Source organism: Balaenoptera physalus, assembly GCF_965194825.1.
Source record: "Balaenoptera physalus genome assembly, chromosome: 10".
Classification (NCBI taxonomy): Eukaryota; Metazoa; Chordata; class Mammalia; order Artiodactyla; family Balaenopteridae; genus Balaenoptera; species Balaenoptera physalus.
The window spans coordinates 12336174-12355179 of NC_138889.1; the positions used below are offsets into that span (position 1 = coordinate 12336174).

General features: G+C 47.8%; 1 protein-coding gene across 4 annotated transcripts in view; it reads right to left on the bottom strand.

The window, feature by feature from the left end:
- The window catches only part of SORL1 (sortilin related receptor 1), a 160776-nt gene that overhangs the window by 47147 nt on the left and 94623 nt on the right, over window positions 1-19006 (bottom strand). For 3 of the 4 annotated variants that reach the window (XM_082410852.1, XM_082410850.1, XM_082410853.1), the window contains 5 exons: window positions 18006-18144; window positions 12648-12821; window positions 11159-11272; window positions 6915-7037; window positions 4485-4604 (listed from right to left, as the gene is read on the bottom strand). In XM_082410852.1, coding sequence (XP_082266978.1) covers window positions 4485-4604; window positions 6915-7037; window positions 11159-11272; window positions 12648-12821; window positions 18006-18144 — 670 coding nt within the window. The remainder of the gene's footprint in view (window positions 1-4484; window positions 4605-6914; window positions 7038-11158; window positions 11273-12647; window positions 12822-18005; window positions 18145-19006) is intronic. The other variant, XM_082410851.1, reaches the window with a different exon arrangement.

Below are 19006 nucleotides of genomic sequence, written 5' to 3' on the forward strand. Positions count from 1 at the left end.
AGCTATTTTTTTTGCAATAGTCTGAAATACAAAGCACCTGCTTTTTCAAACCACTTTACAACAAACGGTTGTCCATCATCTGTTGTCTTATCTCCTCAAAGACCAAGGCTATATCCGGTAGCATGCAAATAAGTCTACAGGAAGTTTCAATATTTTACGGCCTTTGGCAATCAGAATGCATTAAACATCTCTTTAAAATATACGTATCTCTGATAAGAGGAGTAAGTGTATCATGCATGTTACATGAGCTTTGCCCCAGTAACAGCCATTGCCTAGAATACTTCTGATTTATTGGTTTTACAAATCTGACAGCCCTTTAAAAAGTTCCTCACCAAAGCCTTGCTCGCTTTCATAAAAAATACTGTCGCCTAAACTCATTGCCATACTGATGTACTTGTTATTATTCAGCCTATCCATTTCAATTCCAGTTGAAAACAATTTCAGAGTGTTAATGGAGTTTCCAAATGACAATTCTGGGAGGCATGTTTGAGATCTCCAGATTCCATCACAGAAGCTGAGCCAAGAAAGACTAATTAATTTGCACCATTTCATTCAAGTGGCCAGGTAGGGCTGGAATGCTTAACATATTCCCTTTTTCTGAATTTTTCTGTCTTCTGAGTAACTTACTAGCTCTCTGACATTGAGTGCCCGATGAATGATACATGCTCAATCGATAATATTTTTTAATTACAAGGATGAAAGAGATGGACTTTAACACAGACTAAAGAATTTGGGGAAGATGAAGAATCCTTTGCATAGCAGGATTCATTGTGACTCTAAGAATAGAAAGGCTAATGGGGCAAATGATCATGAAATTAGAATACCAGGGTTTCTAATAGAGGCCATTATCCTCCTACCTATTCTCTGACTTGGGCAGATCTCTCCTGACTCAGCAAGACCCTCTGTGACACCTGATCAAAAGCATTAGCCAAATAAAAGTGGGGCAGAAGAGATGAATTAATTACTGTGACAACAAAAGCACTGCCTTATTATAAAGCACTGGACTATTAGGAATGAATGAAGAAAAAGAAATGCTAATATCAACACAACTTGAATGATTAATAATGTAAAAAAATAACATAAAGCATAAAGAAAAGCGCACTGAAAAATAAAAGGCAGAATTTGAAAAAGAATCAAATAGAGGGACTTACCTGGTGGCGCAGTGGTTAAGAATCCACCTGCCAATGCAGAGGACGTGGGTTCGATCCCTGGTCTGGGAAGATCCCACATGCCGCGGAACAACTAAGCCCGTGCGCCACAATTACTGAGCCTGCGCTCTAGAGCCCACGAGCCACAGCTACTGAGCCTGTGTGCCATAACTACTGAAGCCCGCGTGCCTAGAGCCCATGCTCCACAACAAAGAGAAGCCACTGCAATGAGACGCCTGTGCACTGCAACGAAGAGTAGCCCCCACTCGCCGCAACTAGAGAAAGCCTGTGCACAGCAACGAAGACCCAATGCAGCCAAAAATAAATAAATAAATAAATAAATTTAAAGCATACATATAGTACACCAAAAATTATATACATAAAAAAAGAACCAAATTGAAATTCTAGATATAAAAAACATAGCCATGGAAATAAAAACAGCTCAGTGGGTGTGTGAAACAGCAGAGTAGATCCAGCTGAAAAGAGAATTGTTGAACTGGAAGAGAAATCTGAGGAAGTAACTCAGAGTCTAGCACACAGTCATAAGAAGACAGCAAATATGAAAACCAGAGGCATGAACACCAGAATGAGACAGTCCAGCAAATGGCTGATAGATGCTGCTGAAGACAAGAGTAGACAAAGTAGCAAATAGATATAGCTGAAAAGATAGTGGCTGTAATTTCCCAGAATTGATGAAAAAGATTAAATCCTCAGATTTTAGAAGGAAAACAAATAGGATAAATAAAAATACTCCCACACCTAGGTAGGTGAAACTGAATAACAAAGACACAAAATGCAAAAAACCTAGAGACAACTGGAGAGAAAAGAATGTCAGACTGTTGTTTGAACAGATAATCTGAGAGGAGAATTTAAATCAATACAAAAGAGGCCAGAAAGAAAGGGAATAATTCCATCAAAATACTTAGGGAAAATTACTACAAATCTAGAAACCCAGATCCATCAGAATTCAGCTTTGAGATCAAAATAAAGACATGTTTCTATAAACAAAAACTTGAAGTTTACTACTCACAGATTCCTGCTACAAGAAACACTGAAGGACGTGCACAGAAAGGAAGCATTAGGTACAAGAAGCAGAAATGGTAGACAGGTAGGTACCTATAAATAAGTGTGGTCACTAAAAAATAATGATGACTAATTTTAGGATTTTTAAAGCGTAAAACTAAAATACGAAGTATTTCGTGTTTTAAAATACTAAATATATACTAAGTACGTCAGTATTGAAACTGTGATCAGAGACTGGAATCAAAGCAGGTCTAGGGGAGGGGAAAGATATTAGGAATACGTCTAAGGCAACAGCTAAAAGAACAGAAATGAAACGTTTACGTTCAAAATCAATGCGGGGGGGGGTGGGGGGGAGGGATAAAAGAAACTCAATTCCATGGAAAGCAAAACAGGGGGAGGGGAAGAGCCAAGAAAATGCCCGGCACAGACCATGCATGAGAGCTGAGGCCCACAGGAAGTCAGTGGACCCATTTTCTTTGGCTCTGCAAGTGACTTAATTTACTAGGCCAGGAAATGAAGTAACCCGCCACACATCAAAATGAGCTCACATCTGACCCCCGACTATTCTGAGATGACGAACAAGGAGAATCATCTTTAAAAGGTTTGGAAGCACAGCCATTGGAACAAGGCTGCAGTTGTGGTGCAAGCACTCTACACTTCCCCAGGTAGCCCTGCCAGAGAAAACCAGAGATAAGACGAGGAGTCTGCGACAAGCCCACCCACAGAAATGAAGCTGTTCATTCTCTGTGGAGGATCGACACATGCACCTAAAACACAAGTTTGACTAACGTGCTTGTGCTAACAAGATGTTCAGTCTCGTTCAATACCGCAATTTACAAACGGAAATGCCCAGGTGCACCCCTCTAATTTATTAACCAACTATCTGGCCAACTCAAAGTTTCCGAACAGCACTCATACGCTTCCTGGGCTGATGGCAGTTCCTCTGCGGACCTTGGTTATTCCTCCTTCTGCGGGCCAGGCTTGCACCTGGAGAGAAGCAATCGCCTGCAGTCCTTCCAGAAGCAGAGGCGCAGACACCGAGACTGCGCCAGAAAAGATACTGGGGTTGGGGGGGAAGTTTACGAGGGAGTGGAATCTGGTAACATCACAGATCAGCCGGTGTGATGTACCTGGCCTTTGAGGAGCTCCGTTTACTCCTTAAAGCCACGTAAGGTCACCTCTAAAGTAAAATGAATGGAGAGTTACAGTTGTGTACAATTACCCAATCAACAGAGGTTCTCTGAACTGGGCACTGGGAGAATATAGAGGAGTAAAAGATCATTTCTGCCCTTCACAAACCAAATCTAAAGCAAAGCATAACACACTGATATGTAAGTGTGGGACATGATAACAGAACTACTTTTTATTTGCTTTTACAAATTAGGAGGCATGCTCTGAGCTCCCGGATGCTGGGCAGTGTGTAAGAACTGCTGGGGTACTGTGGGGGAAAGGGAGATGAAGACACGGGACTTAAGGGATTTAATTCGCGAGAGTGAAGATCCAGTAACAGTGGATGGCAAAATGAAGCCTGAATGACCAGATCTGCCCTCGCCACAAAAGGGTTAAAGGAAACATCTTTACCTCCATCACTGGAGTGATTTAGGGTAGAACTGAATGACAATTTCTAGAGGAGGCTGCAGAGAAAATTTACTCATCAGTAGTGGGCTTTGTTTTCCTGCCTCCACAACTTCCCCAACTCCTTGCTCTCCCCGAGTCCACCATGATGTATACGGCCCTCGTTCATTCGTTCATTCACAAAAAGCAGTGGAGTGAATGTGAGTGAACTTAACACCCAACAGGAGAATTACAACATTACTTCCACCTTACACCACCCAGCCTTCCTCTCATACTCTAATGTTGTTTCCAAATTTATTTTCAATAAAATCTTACCCAAAACAGGTGCAAGCACAACTTAAGCTTTCACTGTTTAGGGAACCCCTTGATGCTGCATTCCAAAACATGAGCTAGTTCAATGCTACTCAGTGTATGGTCCCCAGACCAGGGGTCAGTCTGTAAACTCTGTTACTGGTCCTAAGGAAAACAAGCTTGAGCCAAAATGTAAATCAACTCTATCACTCAGGAGACTGTTCAGTTGAACATGTTTTCATGGCAAGACCTTCTCAGTGAAGGAGGCAGAGAGTTGGTTAAATTTTTGGCACAAGCTTATTGCAGACCAGCTCTCTGAGAAGCACTGATCTCGTTGGTCTCTAAGGTCCATTTCTTAGAGCCTAGATTCTGCGATCACGCAGGGCTGCAGTGCTACCCAGCACACGAGCAGGTAAGTGCCGCTCAGGGAGTCCAGGGAACACTGACCAGTACAGTTGGCTTCGTCGGACCAGTCTCTGCAATCGTTGTCCCCGTCACACACCCAGGAGGAGCGGATGCACATGCCAGAGCTGCAGCTGTATTCGTCAATCCGGCACTGGTGCATTTCTGCAGGTGAGACCACAGACAAGGATCTGAGCACAAAAGCTTGCCTGGAATTCTGTCTCTGAGGTCAAAGCTCCTAAGGGTTAGAGATGCACCCAATATCCCTATTATTGCTGATGATCCAGAACGCACGCGTGAAGACTTTAACCAGGGATGGGAAGTCCTCGAGGATGGTGCCCAAGTACAGTTGACCCTCTGGATATTCAGGTTTTGCATCCACAGATTCAGCCAACTGTGCATTATGTACTATGTTTACGATCCATGGTTGGTTGAATCCGTGGATGCGGAATCCGTGGATATGGAGGGCCGACTATGGGACTTGAGCATCTGTGGATTCTGGAACCCACGGTGGGTCCTGGAACTGATCCCCTGTGGATACCCAGGGACGACTGGAGTGCGCTGCAGATGGGGCACAGGTGTGCTGAGATCCTGACACCTCACACGCTGGCCACCAGTTGCCTCTAGGCAACAGCGGCCTTGGCCATTTATCTTGGTGCACTTTACAAATATCATTTTCTATGCTTCCTATGTTGGGAAGAAGGTTGGGAAGCAATGCTTTGGCTGTCCAGAAAGCCAAATTTTCAAGAAACAGAAGACTTCCAGAGATAGAGCCTGTGGTTTCAGAACAGGAGTAATGAGAATGTCGAGTGAGCTGATCAATGTGAGATGCTCAGCTCAGGGAAAGAGAGATCAGTGCTGAGCTCCCAAAACGGAAAAGCTGGTGACTTCCTGTGGGCAGAGCTCCTGGGATGCTGGCCGGTGGGGCTGTCTCAAGAAGGGTGGGGGCCGGAGACAAATGAACCAGGGCAGTCTGACCAGGACAGGAGAGGCAACTACACTGACAGCATCTTTTGTAGGCCCTGGGGATACTAACAAAACAGAATTTTCACACGGAATTGTAAAGATTCTAGGAAAACAGGAGTAGCCAAGCCCGGGGGCCCGGGGACGGCTGCCTCAGTGAGAGAGGTTGATGGTGAACTGGGAAGCAGATATTCACGAGGAAACAGTCTGGAGACTCACGAAGAGGACCTGGATCTGAGGTAGGGACCACCTGAGACCTTGAGGTGGACTCAGGCGCACCAGCGTGAATGAACCATGAACAGAGAATCTGAGGGACGGACACCGTTTAATGGTCCAACATCTGTCCAGTGAGTGGGTGAGAGGACACATTAGGAACAGATAACCACGTGGCGATTCCTCCCGACGAGAGCAAAACTGGCTGCACAGGTTAACCCTCTGAGTGCGGAGGGGGACGTGGGAGGAATGAAGGGAAAACAGTGCAAACCCCAAGGACCGTTTCCTGGAACTTCGTATTTTTACAAAGATGAAGGAAAATTATGTAACCACTCCCCCCCCCAGAAAAGTGCTCTGAGATCCAGGCTAGGAGCATTTCCCCCACTCTCCTTATTTGAGTCCCAGTGAGTCAAACCCCCCGCTCGTGATGATGCAGGCCCCGTCCGGAAGCACACGCACAGCTGGACTGGACCTGCCCCCGTGTACAGGCAGGGAGCCCACGGGGCCTCACCGACCCCTGGCAGTGGCGGGGTCAGCATCCGGCCCCCACACGCACTCCCCTCCAGGCTGGGGCACTCTGTGTATTGTTCCCTCCCGTGACAGTCAGCAGCTACGGGTTTGGTACCCAGAGCCCATCAACGAAGACAGGGCTTGTGAAACTGACAGGGGAGGATTACGCAAGAAGAAGGGCGTGGGAAACACGGTCCCAGTTCCCTTTTCTGACACAAACTAACTGTGTCACCTTGAATAAGCCCCCTGACCTCTATGGACCTCAGGTGTTTCATTTGGAAATCAAAAGGACTGAACTAAAGAATTCCCACCACTCCTTCAATTGCAACACACTATTTCCCTAAATAAAAATTTCCATTCAGAAAACAGATGCTCAAACAACGTTTGTACCATCCACTGACTTCTAACAGGGTTTACTGAATTAGATCAGTTAAAAAAAAAAAAAGAAAAAAACAGTTCACAAAGGTATAGCTCTGAGTCTTCAGGACGCTAACGTCACAGCTGCCCAGAGGCGTGCGTGGGCTAAGGCTGTATAGCTGTTAATAACTGCCTGAATTCATTAAGAAATCTTCCTAATTCTCACACTCATGCGAACAGCATCTCTGCAAGGAAGCAGGGTCCATCACTTTATGAATGAATCAGTCCTACCATGTGAATGGAGGAGGTGGCCATGCAGCTGATGTCATAAATCCCACAATGGCTTTCAGAAATCCTCCATTTCCAACCCATCCCATGAGCCAGGGTGCTGCCCCCTCTGGAAGAGGAGTCCTGGACATCACGTCCCCTTACCACAGTGACTTTCATCGCTATTGTCGCCACAGTCATCCTCAAGGTCACATTTGTAGGAGAGTGGGATACAGGTCCCAGACTCCTGGCAGCGGAACTGGGTGTCCAGATCACAGATGGTAGTAGCTAGGATGGGAAAGGGAGACAACATGCTCATTAGGTCCAGTCAACTCCCCCCAAATACAAACATCCCACTGGAAAGCCAACTGAAAAAGAGAAGGAAGCAGATTTTAATTGTAATATGAATTTCAACAACAGAATTGAAACCTAGACTTACAGGAAAAATAAACTGCGTGAGAACCTGAAATTTACAACCAAGGGAGATAAGGGCCTATCTTTCCACGGACGGCTTCCAGATCCGAACAGGGCTGGGAAGAGTGAGAAACCGTCACTGAGCTGGGAGACAGCATGATGCAGTTACATCAGGGGTCCCTGGTACCGGTCCGTGGCCTGTTAGGAACTGGGCCGCACAGCAGGAGGTGAGCAGTGGGTGAGCAAGTGAAGCTTCATCTGTATTTACAGCCGCTCCCCATCGCTCACATTACCGCCTGAGCTCCGCCTCCTGTCAGATCAGCGGTGGCATTAGATTCTCATAGGAGCACGAACCCTACTGTGAACTAGGCACGAGAGGGATCTAGGTGGCGCGCTCCTTATGAGAATCTAATGCCTGACGATCTGAGGTGGAGCTGAGGCGGTGAGGCTAGCGCTGGGGAGCAGCTGCAAATACAGATTATCGTTAGCAGAGAGGTCTGACTGCACAGAGACCAAAATAAATCAATGCGCTTGAATCACCCCGAAACCAGCCCCCGCCCCCTGTCCGTGGAAAAATTGTCTTCCACGAAACCGGTCCCTGGTGCAAAAAGGTTGGGGACCGCTCCACTAGATAACCTCCTAAGATCCCCTCAGAAGCGACGGTGTCTTCCTAAATAAATGGCAGAAATACCTTCATCTGGGAAACTACCATTAGGAGGCCCAGTTTTACACACGAAGCTGGGTCCTCACCATACAGACGACAGAGGGAGGGTGAGGTGAAATTCTGCAGCAGGAACCGGGGCCCTGCAGTCAGGCGAGACAGGGTTTCAAATCCTGGCTCTGCCTCTTCCTCTAGCAATTAATTTTAACCTTCCTGAGCCTCAGTTTTCTCCACAGCAAAAGGAAGATAAGGTAACGTGGGCAAGCGCTTGTGATGACAGACACAAAGACCTGACAGGGGTCTTAATTCCACCAGCCACAACTTACTTCACCCAACCCCCCTGGGCTTCCGTTCCCGCTACTGTAAAATGGAGATAATACCTACCCTCCTGGCATTATTATGAAGGTCAATAAGAAAACAAGTTTGGGGCCAGCACCCATCCTTAGGATGTGAATATAATGGGCTCTAAACAAATGTCACTTCTCCTCCCATCCTTCCTCTCGCCCTTCTGCCTCAGAATGGGAACATAATTCGATTTTTCTCCCCCTTCTAAACAGAAATTATCTGGGTTTAAGCATAAGCCCTAGAACCTTCCAGAAAAGGCTTTGGGAAAGAAGGCTGCTCCTAGAGCAGCCAATCCACAAGGAATGGCGTGACAGAACAGAATCCTGGGATGAGGGTGGGGAGCACCAGGAAGTAAGAGGCGGGCGGCAACCCTGCAGTCAGACGTGCCCGGCGCTTTTATTTGCAGCTCCGTTTCTTCTCCGTAATTGAATTCATGGTGGGAGGCAGGGGATGAATGCAGAAACGACAAGACTGCAGGGGATTCACGTCAAAACCCCCAGCGGCTGACAGCCACCCAGGGCAGGAGTCTGCTGAAGAGGAAGGGGGATCTGCCGATAGCATCCTTCCCACATCTGCCCTTGTTGCCACGCCTCTCCTCTTCCCTGGCAGCTGACGGGATGCCTCGTTTAACTTCCAGACAGCATTGCCCAGCCACGGCCTGCCCCCTCCTGCAGCCCTGCCCAGAAACAGGGTGCCTGCCCCCTCCTCCTTGATAAGGGAGACCCTCAGGAAGGCTCAGATAAGCACCACCTTCCTGGCTCCCAGGCTCCACGTTTTATACCCTGCACCCCTCACCTCCTCACCTCTGCCACATCTGACTAGTCCAGGACCCGAGCCGCGGGGAATTGCAAGAAAGCAGAGCAGAAAGCAAGTCTCAGGGGCTCGGGAGGGTCAATCCCGGCTGACATTTGCACCAAAACAGGAGGAGCGCAGAGCCAGCTGCATACTTCACTGCGAGGAGAAGCTTAAACTCTGCATGGAAACCAGTGAGGCCACAGCTCAGGGGCTGTGGGAAAGGAGATGGAGGGAGGTCTTCCTCGCAAAACACTGAACCAATATGAGACCCCAGCTCGTCCATCTAGTAGAAACCAAAGCCCAGGAACCCAAGGAGGAATCCCGAGCTACTGGACACGAGGTCATCTAGTTTACAGCTCTCTGCTTCAGCTACGCCTCATTACGTCTGGGCAGTTTTCTTGCAATGTGTTAATTCTAAGAAGTGTCTCCTTGCCCACCCTCTTCCGTAACAAACTCCTTTGCAGAATCTGCTCCAATGATGTTAATATCAATTAATGTTTGTAAGGAGCTTTGGCTATTCCCTTACAAATATCACACCTTCCTGAGACCCTGGTAGGTACAGGAGGTTTGATCAGTGTCCCTTTTGCAGAAAAGAAAAACACACGGGGAGGCTAGTGCTCTCCCAAATCTGCTGTTGGTAAGCTCCCCTCCCTCCGTGTGAAAGGCAGCCACCAAGGAAACCGAGGAAAAATGATTAAGGTCAGGTAATAACCTCCTATGCAGGGCCCAGATGAGTTAACGAGTTGACTGTTTCTGAAGTTGCTTTCTGGGAGGAGGGGCATAGGAACCTGCACGTGCTCTACAGATGGCTGGCAAAATATCTTCGCCAGAGGCAAGGTGGGTACACAGAGACGGGACACACCCATTAATCTGTCCTTATAGCACAAAATGATAAATGAGCTTCTGGATTTCCAAAGGCAAAATATTTGAAAGAAGAGAAGCCTTCAGACTGGTCTCTGGCTTCCCTGCTCTGGCCTTTCTCCCACCTCATTCATTCTGCCCACGCCTTTATCTTTCCAAAGGCAAAATCTTATCCTGTCATTTCAACGGTTCCAAACTGTTCTTCTGATAAAGTCCAAAGGTCCTAGCTACTCTGGGCCCCAGGCACCCGTCCACCCTCCCCTTACCCCATGGCTCCCACGCAGGTTCTCAGTAACCCACGCTGCTTCCCTGCTCATGCAGCACACGCTGGCCTCAGGGCTTTCGTCTATGCTGCTCCCTTGCCCGGAACTTTCCTCCCTCTACCTCTGCTTGGTTCACCTCTGCCCACCCTTCCTAAGGACCTCCCCAAGTCTGATGGGGGCGCCCTTCCTGAAGCTCATGGCGCTGCCCCATCACAGCGCTCGTGGCTCGAATGTACCTGGCTGGTTACTTCTCTGACCCCTCCTTCAGACTGTAAACTCTGTGTCCACTTTGATCACCAGTTTATCCCCAGGCCTATCACACAGCCTGGAACACATGGTCCTCAATAAACACGTGTTGAGTGAACGGGTGAACACATTACTGACTGACCCCTCCTTAGGAGACGATGTCGAAGCTACTAAAAATTAACTGAAGAAAGATGGCCAACTTTGCGGTAAATAGATTATCCATTATAAGTAGTTATTTGTTTGTCCTTAAACCCTGCTAAACAGAATCACATACTTTCGTGGTTGGACCTTAGAGATTACATAGTCCAAAGATGACATCTACGTGCACACATACCAATGTTCCCACAACCCAGGCCAAACCTGGCATCACCAATTAGAACAACCTCTCCTGAGCCTGGCAGGTAGCCGGCACCAGCTGATTGGAGGTAACAAGGTAAAGCCTGTTTCCCATCTCCAAAAACGCTAAACAATAAATTTATAAATCAAGGACTATCACCTGGTCACCTGCCCCAGGTCGCCAGCTCTATTCACAGTGGAAGAGCCACAGTCAGAGCCCAGACTGCCCGACTCCCAAATCAGCTCAGTTCCAACCATGCGACGCTTATTTGTAAATCTCTTGCAATGAGTAGCTAGCTTACTTAAGTGGGTTTGCTTTAATTAATAATAAATATCTAATATGGAAATGTGTTTTCTCCAGCCACTTCAATGGGCATCACTGATCATGGGGGCCCCAGACTGCAGGCCCCACCCAGGAGGCGCGGACCAGCCTTCCGAGTAATGGGAAATGCCTATCATCCCGAAAACTCGGCCAAGCGGAGACTCACGGCAGTCCCTCTCGTCGCTCATGTCCCCGCAGTCGTTGTCAAAATCACACCACCAGATGCTGTTGATACAGTTCCCATTGCTGCACCGATACTGGTTGCGGAGACAGGTGTTCTCTGGCCATCGGGGGAGACAGAGGAGGAAACGAAACCAATATCATTCTTCCTGCTGGACCACAAGGCTTTCTCTTTTGAGTGTCCATTTGTCTCACTCAAATAACATGCCTTAGACGGCAAAGGGGAAGGGAGATGCCGCACACACGTGCCCGCCGGGAAGCAAGCATCCAAGGAGGCCCCCTTCTCTCCTCTTTTAATTAAAATTGGAGAAGAGGCAGCTAGGAGCGTCAGAGGGGGTTATGATAATGAAAAAGGAGAGTGATGGTGCCAGGTGGGTCTAGTATCAATGTTATAAAATACTAATTTCACAAGGAACTCCTTAAGGGACTGTGTACAAAGATCCAAACATATATTCAGTGTATCTATATAGTTTATACATACTATGGTCATATATATTCACATATATTCCATTTATTAACCAGGAGGGTTATGGAGATTTGCTTTACATATTCTTGAGGATTTGTTTTCTACCCCATGACTTCTTCAAAGCAAGCAGTTACAATTCCTCACACTGAAAAAAAGGCACTGTTTGGTCGACTGGGTTGAGAACACGTGATGACTGGCCTCCTGTTTGGATAACCAAAGGCATTCTGACAGGGATATAGAGAGGCCCTCTTCTTCCCCTGCTGGAATTCAGTGTTCACTCCATTTCTTTCCAAACAACTTTAAGATGATGTCAAGAGCCTGAAAGAGAGTCTCCTGTGTCTTAGAAGAAAAGGTTCACTTTCTTTCCATTTGTATTGTTTAAGAGAGCCCAGAAGGCCACTTTGAGTAAACGGAAAAACTAGACAGGAAAGAAAGATTTAGCAGGTTTTCAGGGGGAAAATGTTAGAATCCGTGTTGAAAGGGGGAGTGAGATGAGGCCGCGGCAGCCACTTGGCCAGGGCTTGGGAGGAAAGACTCGAAGTCCTCTGCACTATTGGCTGGAAAGTTCAGACGTTTCCAGGCTGGCAGGGGGCGGGGGGCAGGGGGGTGGGAAGCTGCTGGATGAGATGTGGTGAACTCTGAAGGAGTCCGACCAGACTCTTGCCCAAGTCAGGTGGTCCGACTTACAGAAGCTGGAGAAGATAGATGTGGGGCATGGATGAGAAGAGGAAGAGGTGGAAAAAAAAAAGAAAGGGGCACTCAGAGGAAAGCCTGCATCTCCTGACATTAATCTTAAAAGCAACTCTTATTTTTAAAAGAACAGCATGGGCCTGTTCTGGATGAGGACTGAGGGATCACGGGCCTTGGAACCTGAACCAGGATGTCTGTATCTAGGGGGGTTTAATTTCTACCTTGGGCATTTTTAATAACCCCAAACATGAGTGCATCGAGGACACCCGGAGCGGGGACAGAAGGGAAGGGGGATGGTGGGAAAAGGAAAGGGACGCACCTTCTTTGACACACGTGTGGTTCTTCAGCTGATAGCCGTGAGGACACTCACACATCAGGTCCCCGGATGGGAGGATGCTGCCGGACACACCCTCTGGACACCTGCAGCTCCTAGTGTTGTTGGCCTTGGGCAGACACAGCAGGCTGCACGGCCTGGACGCACAGGTGGTGCTTCCTGGAAAGGAGACAGATGGCGGTGGCCAGGTTAGTAAACACCAGGGTGCACCAAACGCAGGCCTGAGACCCAGGGCGACCTCCTCCTTTTACAGACCCAGCAACACGAAGCTCAGGAAGAGAAAGAAGTGGTGAGTGTGAGCCGGGCCCCGGCTGGATCAGATGGCCCCAGGCACCTACGGGTCCTCCTGGGAATCTGAAATCGGGATGCTGAGACACCACAGGGTAGGTGGGGAGCTGGATCCGGGAGGAGAGTCATGCCCCATGGGTGTCACAGGTGCTGCAGGGCATCACAGGTGCTGCAGGGCAAGCCAAAACCTGTACAAGTCAGAGCCGTGCAGGTAAGATCAGTCTGCAGCGTCAGGAGGGTAAAGCCGACTTATGGAGAGAAGAAAGGATGACACCAGGACGAGGGAAGAGGGAGGGGGAGGGAGGACGGCTTTGCCAGGCGCAGCCCCAGTCCCCACTGGCGCACCTGCACCTCCTATATTGGGTTCCTTCCTATCCCCCTTCACTCTTTCCACAGCACTTTTTACTTGAGTTAGCTTGAGTGAGTTTACTATACCTTGTGACCCAAAAGCCCTTAATTAGAACATCCACCTGAGAAACGACAGGGCTCGGACAAAAATCTGGGCCTGCCCTTCTCGATTCCTTGGAGCCAGGGCACAGCTGCTGAGCTCAATGAGGAACCAACCAGAGACCCATCAGGCAATCAAGCCACATGCAATGAACCCACATAAGGACCGGTTCCTGTTGATCTAGCCCACTGTTTCCAATCTTTTCTCTGGTTCAGCTTTCCAAAGAGAGAGCCAGCTGGAGTCCATACAATCCTCCACTGCACTCTCAAGGGAGGACTTCTGCGGATGGGCAGCGATGGAAAAGGTGTTTTCTACCCTCCACGTCTTTCTGGGAAGGAGAGAGAGGACCCATAACCATTTCCTAACAACTGAAAATATGATGCAACTATAAAGCAACGTGAAAGCCACGTAAACTAAGAAATGTATTTTTTCCTTTTGCCTGTGACTACTCATGACCAAAACTGGGAAAAATAAACATAAATGCCTGGATAAAACTCAACTGATAAAGATTCTTCAGCTGTGCCATCTCATGGACAGAGAACCCCACCAGAATCAAATCCAAGTAATCGGTTTCCAGTCAGCCAAGATCTGAGCTCTGCCACGCCTCTGCTGGCCTGCTGGTTGGGAAACAGGGTTCATTAATGACAATCAGGACTCAGATGGGTGATGACACACTCAGAAGCCTTGGATGTGTTGGCACCTCATCGGTGTTTAACTGGCATTACACATAAAAATAAAAACCCCCATGGTACAGCAACAGTATTGCTTTCATGCTAAGGATCCAAGAGCACAAGGCATTACCAAGTAGATAAAATACACACATCCACAGAGGGAGATCTGTATGACGAAACATTCAGAAGGGGTTTGCAAGTGACTCCATCAACCTATAGGCTGGATTATCATAGTGAATAACCTGCTGACTGGAGGATATGCCAGAAACCAGCTCCCCCTCATCTGTTCCGTGGGCAGACACTGTCCCTTTATCTCAAATACACCTGCCGCGGGCTGCAGGAGGGAATGTTGAGCTGCCAGTAACGAAAACAACCCCATCTGGGGTTCTGGAACATGTTCTTTGTATTCAAAGGATGCTGTACTGTTTGACGTTCCAAGAAATTGAACAATAATAGAATATTTGAAAAATACTCAACGACAGGAGTATTTTCACATGGGTCGTGTCTGTAAAATAACACAACTGACATTTTCACATGCAGGGCAAATGTTCCCACCCAAAGAAGCAAGAGGCGAGAGTACAGTGCCCAAAGGGAGATGCAGTAATTCAGGAGATTGGTCTCAACAGATTTGCATGAATCTGCAGCCTGAGAGGCAGGGCCAGGGACAAACCCCAACCTAGGCAGCCAAGTCACCGACCCCAAGAGTTAGGCAGGGCAGGAGCGTGTGGGCAGGTCCAAAGCCACAGTACAGAAAATGAGAGTGCTAGTTACAGAGAACCTGGGAGAGCACGGAAGGAGGATTCAGCAGAGTTCCACCACAATACAGCTAGAGACCCCTCACCCAGGATGCCACAGCCTTTTGTGGGCAAGGTGGGCAATGTGAAGAGTGGACAGCTGACAGCCTTCATCTCCAAAGATGTTCCTTTCGAGGACCAAACACTTAGCCCCACAGTGTCTTCACTAGGCATAGTCAGAACATTTTTAGATTTCCTCTTTGGAAAATTCCCCCAGAACCAGTTTAGGAGCCAAAATTGCTATTATCTTGCTTAACTATCTACATACTTGACAATTACCAAAATCAAATCCACCCCACATAATAAATATCTGCCTTCATTATAGATATTGAAAAGCATGTGCTTACTGCAGGCTCTGAAGGAGAATTCCAAGAACTCCAAAATATTTTAATCCATTACAGCATCAGTTGCATACATTAATAGCCTTGCAAAGTAAGCTGTTTTAAGGAAAAAACACTCTCTATGAAGAGTTAATTCCAGTAACGCTCTGTAAAAAACAGCCAGGTATAAAGACAAAAAATGCATCTGTTTATAACCAAATATCCCAAAGAGGCACTTTGCAAGTGAACAAAATTCTTATCCTAAACAAGAATCAATCAAAATCTAGTACTTCTCGATCACTGTTGTATCCCACGGCACTGCTAATCCAACAACAGATCATAGACAGAACAGAGCCTGATGGTTTTACTGAAGTTCAAGCTTTGAAGTCAACTAGGCCATGGTTCAAATTCTCACCACTTACTAAATGTGTGATGGAGAAAAGTTACGGAACCTGACTTCCACATTCTCATCTATAAAATGGGAATAATAATACACATGGACTTGGGAAAGGTTATCTGAGGTTATATAAGCCCACTGAGCAAGTTAGTGTGGTGCTTATGACACAGCAAAATCCCTTAGAGTAAATGTCGTTATCACTTTACACATGGCTAGTACAAAGTCCTGTGTGTGTTAGGAGCAGACAACAAAGTTAATAAAGCTTGACTGGCACCAGGGATTGCCAATACCCATCGTGAACTTGCAATGCTCTCAGTGTCTGACAAAGCAGGCAGGATAGAGCAAACAAGTTTAAGGCCAAGAGGCACCCACAGCACACAGGCAGTGCTGGCAGCCAAGTGCCACCACAAATGCTTTGATTTAACCCAAACCGGCCCGAGAGATGACAAACTGGCTTCACTGGCCCTGTGTCTGCAGGCAGGAGGTCCCCGGGAAGCAGGAGACAGGCCATGATTTCCCCTTTATGTCTCAAAGAGTCACCTTCCTTTAAACTAGCCAGAGTAGCTCCGGGGTCACAGCGGTGACCGCATGGCAGCTGGGATGAAGTGACCGGCCAAGACTCGGGGTGGGGAACCGGGGTTTACAGGTTCATCGGAACACAGTGTTGCAGGAGCTGAGACTGTGTGCTCAGCCAACACATGCTGACAAGCACATGTCAAAATGCAGACCTGCTTTTCTGGACGGGGAGGTAACTTGAAGAAATGCTGAGAATTCCCTCGGCTTGCCAGCGGGGCGGATCAGTAGGGCTGGGTGTCCTCCGTCAAAGGCCCTGAGACTTCAGCTCCTGGAGCTGGAAAGCATGATTCCTTTCTCTCTCCTTACTTCATTCTTTTTTCTTTTTTTTATCTTTTTCTTTTTTTTGTCTTTGCGTGTGTGTGTGTGTGTGTGTGTGTGTGTGTGTGTGTGTGTGTGAGACCCCAGGGTGCGTGCGTGTGTGTGTGTGTGAGAGACCCCAGGGTGCGTGTGTGTGTGTGACCCCGGGGTGTGTGCGTGCATGTGCATGTGTGTGCGTGCGTGTGTGTGTGTGTGTGTGCGTGTGTGTGGTGTGTGTGTGCTTTTTTTGTATTTTGTCTCTCTGACCTATTTCAAAACAGGCACCTCTTCTAAGAAAGAATGTGACTTCGTCTTGTGGCAGAACTGGAACAAAAGCCCAGCTCCTAAACAAGGGAGGGGTCTTTGGGAAAGCTAATTCACATCTGAGATTTTGTTCCCTAATCTAGAAACCATGGATCATAATACCAGCCCTGCCCACCTCACGGGTCAGCTGTGAAGACATAACAATAATGCAGACTTCCATTTCTAGGATACTTTAGAGTTTTCTAAGCGTGTTCTCATGCTCTCTTCATTAGTCCCCAAAGGATAGCAATGATATCTATAACCGTATTATTTCAACCCCTTGTCAGTTTTCTCTTAGCACAGGGCCAGCCAAAAACCACAAGACAATATCAACGTTCTATTTCAAAACAGGAAACCTAGCAGTCTGTCAATAAAGGAGAGTCAGCAGACCCAGGATGCCACTTAATCCTGCTGAGATAAAGAGGGCTCTTCTTAAAGGGACTATTCTTCTGGGGAGTGCCCAGATCCCCCTCCTCTAGAATCAATAGTATGGCTGGGAGATAAACAAGGTGCAAGGGCAGTGCAGTAAGGAAGAAGGTATCCTACTGAATAGCCTCGGACCCCAGGACCAGCCAGTCAGAGCCTTGCAGCAGTCCTTGAAGCCTCAGCCCACAATCTTTCATACACCCATTCTCCACACCCACCAGCAACCCTCCCCACCCCCATCCCTTCTTCTTTCAACAAGTATGAATTGAGCAGGTACTGAGTGCTGGTCATTGGTTAAGATTACTGAGCAAAAACAAAGACAGAATCTCCTTCTTCATGGGGTTTAGAGTTTCACAGTGGGGACAAGCGAATTAAGTCATCATATAACTAGATCTCACATTGCGAGGGAAGTAGGGCTCAATGAGCAATTGGTCATCTGAGCAACCAGAGAAGACGGGACTCCTGTCGGAAGCTATGCACCCAGCACAGCGTCGCTCCCTGTCAGGGTGCCAAGCGGGGATTAAGTGCACACTGGGCCTCTCCAGCTGCAACAGAAGCCACACCACCCATCAGTCTGGGGCCAAAGGCAGGAGGAGGGTGTAATTTACCCACCGAGCACCAGCGTTCCAGGCAGGCAAAAACATGCTGTCTTCCAGCTCTTTGTGTATCATCAGAAAAGAAATTAAGATGTCATAGGAAGAAGTTAAGTAATGCACATGCTGTCATGACAGGCTGCCAGATGCTGCTTGATCAGAGACTGCCCGCACCCAGCCCCTTTCAAGAGATCAACTCGATAGAGATTAAGGAGGAGATGCTGCCTTACCGGTTGTTTTTCCCCGGTAGAAAATCTTCAGGTCCATGGGCCCCGTGAGCCGGCTCGCCAGAATCGCCATCTCAGACCCGCTGTATTTGGAAGCTCGGAATATGCTGAGCTGTGACCAGTCATCCCAGTAGATCTCATTCTAAAAAGGAAACCTTTGTTAGTCAGCTCTTCTGTCTTTTTTTTTCTGGACCCTCATTCAGAACAAGAGCTCCATCGTGCAGTGGACACTAACATTCACTGGCTGAATGATCCGCCTGATCAAGATTTGACTTAAATGCAGGAGTCAGTGATTTTATCCAAACCTCACCAAATAACCACACTGAAGGAACCACCCAAAAGAAACTATCCAATAAGCATCCGATAAGTTTGACCACAAGTTGAACCCTTCCGTAGAAAATCTGAACAACCATTTTGTGTTCTAGAGTCGAAGCACAAGTGACAGGCCATCCCCCAGAAGGCAGAGGTGGGACAGGGCTCATCTCAAGACATCAGGGAATGAAGAGAGCAAACCTCACAAGAGACCAAGACACAGAGCCAGGGACTTCCCTGGGGGTGCAGTGGTTAAGAATCTGCCTGCCAATGCAGGGGACACGGGTTTGATCCCTGGTCCAGGAAGATCCCACATGCTGCATAGCCACTAAGCCCACATGCCGCAACTACCAAGCCCACGTGCTGCAACTACTGAAGCCCGTGCACCTAGAGCCCGTGTTCCGCAACAAGAGAAGCCACCGCAATGAGAAGCCCGCGCACCGCAATGACGAGTAGCCCCGGCTCACCGCAACTAGAGAAAGCCCGCGCGCAGCAACGAAGACCCAATGCAGCCAAACGATAAAAAATTAAAAAGAAAGACACAGAGCCAAAATGAGGCTACTGACCCTGAAAGGCAAGCCAGGAATTTTCATGGGATGCAACCTCTAACGTGGAAAGGTGAACAGTGAGTACCCTGGACCCCTGGCAGCTCTGTCTGGCATCCCTCCCGATGGGCAGAAGGAAACCGCCTC